Below are 4,279 nucleotides of genomic sequence, written 5' to 3'. Positions count from 1 at the left end.
GTAGACATGGTGTAACATTGGTTTTGCTTTGTTTCACAGAACTAATCGTTGCCTGGGTTGCGTGCGTATATGTGGGGCGGAGCTATCAAAATAGGGGCAAGACCCTTTTGGGGTAGGGGCGTGTTTGTTTTGGTGATTTCAAATATCAACATTGGCTACCAGAAATCACTTACTCTGCCTTTATCGGCAAGTTCCCTTACTATATATAGGAAAAACTGTAATAAATCTAAAAATACTGTTAAATTTACAGTTGTTGGAAGTAAAAAAGAACAAGCCATCTTATAATTTACAGTGAAAAAACATAAGTTGAATTCCCTGTGTGACATTTGTCATTTAATGGCTTTAACTGTTAACAGGTCACCAGTGATCTCCAGCCACCCTCTTGTGATCCTGAAAATGTCTCTCATGGATATGTGAATATTAAGGTCATTTATAATGCTTATCTCTGTTTTACTTGTGCCAAAGTTCACTGGCAGTGTTATTGATAGAAAGGGTCATTAAAAGGGTGTTCCTCTGGTTTTCAGCCTGGCGTGAGGATCCACTATGTGGACATGGGAGACGGACCGCCTGTTCTCCTGTGTCATGGCTTCCCTGAGAGTTGGTTTTCCTGGAGGTATCAGGTGAGGAACGTCAACTCTTTCAGCTGATGCAACTAAAAATACAAGCCTTTGGAGGTAGTGAGATTATTGTGAGACTGTCAAAACTTAGTGGTTAAAGATCAGGGCCTGGTAACCCATGGGTATTGAACATCCAAAGCGGTGATTCATGAGCTTTCACTATTATACCTTTGAATATGGCTCCAAGGGATTGGTAATAAAATAAGTTGCTTTGGATAATGAAAAGAAGAATTGAGGCTTTTCACACTGTGATGATGCAAGTTATATTACGTAATCTTACAACTTTTTTGTATTTTCATTTTTAAAAGATTTAATGTATATTTTTAAACTGTTTACTCAGTTTTATTTCCTTGGCATTAAATTACAGAAAAATGGTTAATGTTGCTGTGTGAGTGTTTCTAACAGGGAGGGAGTGAGGGAGTGATGAAAAAAAAAATTCACATCTTTTTCTCTTCTGATCATCATAATCGATCTCTCCCGACTGGATTCGTCTGAAAGAAGAAAGTCATATACACCTAGGATGACTTGAGGGTAAGTAATTTATGGTCTAATTTTTTTTATTTTTGGGTGAACTAACCCTTTAACCTTGAGTTAAAAAAAATATCAAAAGTATAAAAAAGCCCTTAGTTGTGTTTCATAACATTCTTAAACTATGACGACTTCTAATTGCAATCCACTGAATCAGTGCACAGGTTGTTTTTTAGTTGGATACTTCATTTTTGCTTATTGTAAATTAAAAATACAGGAAGGTGTCAAGGTAAAGTGTTTAAAGTTTTTTTTAATTGCATACTGTGATCAAGTACAGCAATTCCGGCAGGAAACTGTATTGCTCACTTTAATATGCATGTGATGTGTAATAGGTTATTTCAACTAAAGGAACATTCATACATTTTGAAAACTTGTTTTTTATCCTTTGACGTCAGCTATGTTTTTAAGATGACCAACAGTAACGTTCATCAGTGTTGGTTAGCTTGCAGAACAGGATGCTTTGATTTTGTCTGCAGTAGCAATAAAGCCTAAAAAGGGTTTTTCTGATCTGTAAATTATACTAAAGTCAATGCATGAGTGAAAGATCCTAAAAACTGCTGCCGAGAGTTTGTTTTAAACGTGTGTGTGCGCTACTTGCTCAAATGTCATGCTTTAGCTTTAAAAGCAGCATGAATTTCCAGGTAATTGAAATAAATGCCCGAAGGGATTCTAGCACTCCAGTTCCCCCGTTATCGCTGCGGCATCATGCTGAGAATGAAAATGAGAAGCACTGCTCTTTAGCATGTGCGTCAGGTCACTTCTGTGATGGGATTTGAAGTTACATAAAGAACTGTGTGTGGAGTGACAGTGCATGTTTTGAACAATAAGGTACGAGTGGCTGTGCTGTTTTTTGAATATGTTTTCAATATAGCATGATCTCAAGGCCTTATTGCTTTTACAAAATGGTTACAATGCAATACAAATATTAAGGCCATTTTTCATAAAGTTTTTTTGATTAAGCATTTTTCAAATGTCCTTATGCTAGAATATATAATACTACCTGTTAATTAAGGTTTACAACTACGGTTTATTGTTATTATTAAACCGCCCTGCAACCAAATTTGCTGAATGAAAGCCAATACAGTTTCTTATGAATATTGGGCTGCTAACTCCAAAATTAGTGCCTGTTTTTTTCTAGCATATCACACTTTCTCACAAAACATGATGCATTTTGTAGCATTTTTGTTTTTGACAACCATTTGTAAGGTGGCTATTGTAAGAATTCTTGTATTATCCCTTAATCAGCAGAAAAAACGCCACAAAGACACGGTTGGTGTCTTCCTCTGAGCCAGATTACAACTATTTGTTCAATTCCCAAATGATTTTAACATGTATGAATGATTCTGAAGATATTATTTGAAGCCTAATCTTGATTTCAAGGTTAGAATTGTGACCAGTGACAGAAGAAAATGCAAACATGAGCCAGATGATTTCTGCTACATCATGCATTTGACAAGTTGTGTAGTATGATAAAAAAAGTTTTCTCTGTTGTGATTCTCATTGGTACTTGTGCTTGGGTGAATGTGTGAAAACACAAGTGTTAAGGTGGCCTCCGAGCATCACACAATCATGTTTGGCAACAGAACTGAGAGGCCGAGACCTCAAACGGATGAGGGACTGTTTTTGAAAGTCTGTTCAACCGTATTTAGTTAGTCCACCACAGTTAGACCAGTGCAGATAACACATGATTTGCATTTGTTTAGTGGAATAAAACACAAGAGTGGTGCAACCGTTAAGTGCATTTGTTCCCAAATAAAGGCATTTGTTTTGACCAGTCTTGACCAGACTAGATGAACGTGCTTTAGCTCAACGGATTTATATGACGTGTGTCTCTTTCAGCGTGTTCTTTGTCAATGACATGCAGTGAGATTTCATCCTGTAGGCCTCATGAAGTACATACATCAAAGTGCCTTTGGTCCCATTTGTCTTCAGGTGGTGGCCATGGACTTTCAAAATATGATGCTTTATGACTTCTGACTGTAAATATGAAAGGTTGTGCTACGTGTTAGGGTAACTATTATAAGAGTATTTTTGGCACAGTAGCTCTATTCAACTTTTGTGCAGCTGCTCAATTTGTTTGTTTGAAAAGAAATTAAATTGTTGGTCATCCAGTGTGCTTGACCAATGCCTTTCTGTCTTCTTTTGTTGTGGTGGACCTTTGAAGAGCTCTTTGAAACTTTGTTATGATTGAGAAAGAACTGTATTACTGAATGCAGTTGACAAACCTGGAAGTGCACTATATATAGTATGTGAATGCCCCCTTCTAACTATATATAACTTGGCTGTAATGTTAATGTCTGTGAGGACAAATCGTAATGCTACAACATACAGTGGCATTCTAGGAAATTCTATTCTTTCTAATTTATAGGTTTTCTATTTTAGCATGGTAAAGCCTCTGTGCACAAATGTAGAAATTATTTACTAAGTCTGGTGCATGGTTTTTATGCTTGACTAAGAATGAATCTATTAACAACATTTTGAAATAAATACAGCTGAAATAAAATAAAAATCTGATGAAATTAGTTGACAAACGTAAACTAAACAAAAATGAGAAATGTTTAAGTTGAAGCACTAAAATTACTAACTGGAAATAAATAAACCAAAACTGAAATAAAAATAAATTAAACCTAAATAGTAATATAAAAATGTAAGCAAGAAAAATTTAAAATAAGTAAAAATAACAAAATATGTAAATATATATATCTAATAATTAATATCGTGTAATATATATATTTTATGATTATATATTGACTAATTACTAATAATTGACTAATAATTTTGTATTATATTAATTATAATATTTAAATGTTATATAGATAGATAGATATAGATACAGATATATAGATAGATATATAAATAAAGATATCTAATAATTAATATTATGTAATATATTTTATAATTATACATTGACTAATTACTAATAATTGACTAATAAGTTTGTATTATATTAATTATAATATTTAAATATATTAATATATATATGGTAACACTTTACAATAAGGTTCCACTTAAGGCTCCAAAATTAGTTAACATGAATTAACAATGAAAAATACATCTAAAGTGTAATCTTACTTAATGTTAATTTCAGTATTCACTAATACATTATTAAAATCAGACATTATTTGTTAATATAA

At 33.4% G+C, this 4,279-nt stretch overlaps 1 protein-coding gene across 1 annotated transcript in view; it reads left to right on the top strand.

The window, feature by feature from the left end:
• LOC107733988 (bifunctional epoxide hydrolase 2-like) overlaps positions 1-4,279 on the top strand; it is a 29,084-nt gene that overhangs the window by 6,588 nt on the left and 18,217 nt on the right. Inside the window, exons 7-8 of the mRNA XM_016545851.1 lie at positions 357-425; positions 525-620. Coding sequence (XP_016401337.1) covers positions 357-425; positions 525-620 — 165 coding nt within the window. The remainder of the gene's footprint in view (positions 1-356; positions 426-524; positions 621-4,279) is intronic.

This window comes from Sinocyclocheilus rhinocerous, unplaced genomic scaffold, assembly GCF_001515625.1.
Source record: "Sinocyclocheilus rhinocerous isolate Xijiao unplaced genomic scaffold, SAMN03320098_v1.1 scaffold853, whole genome shotgun sequence".
NCBI classification, from domain to species: domain Eukaryota; kingdom Metazoa; phylum Chordata; class Actinopteri; order Cypriniformes; family Cyprinidae; genus Sinocyclocheilus; species Sinocyclocheilus rhinocerous.
Note: the sequence above shows the minus strand (reverse complement) of the source record. Positions and strands in the feature narration are given on the sequence as shown.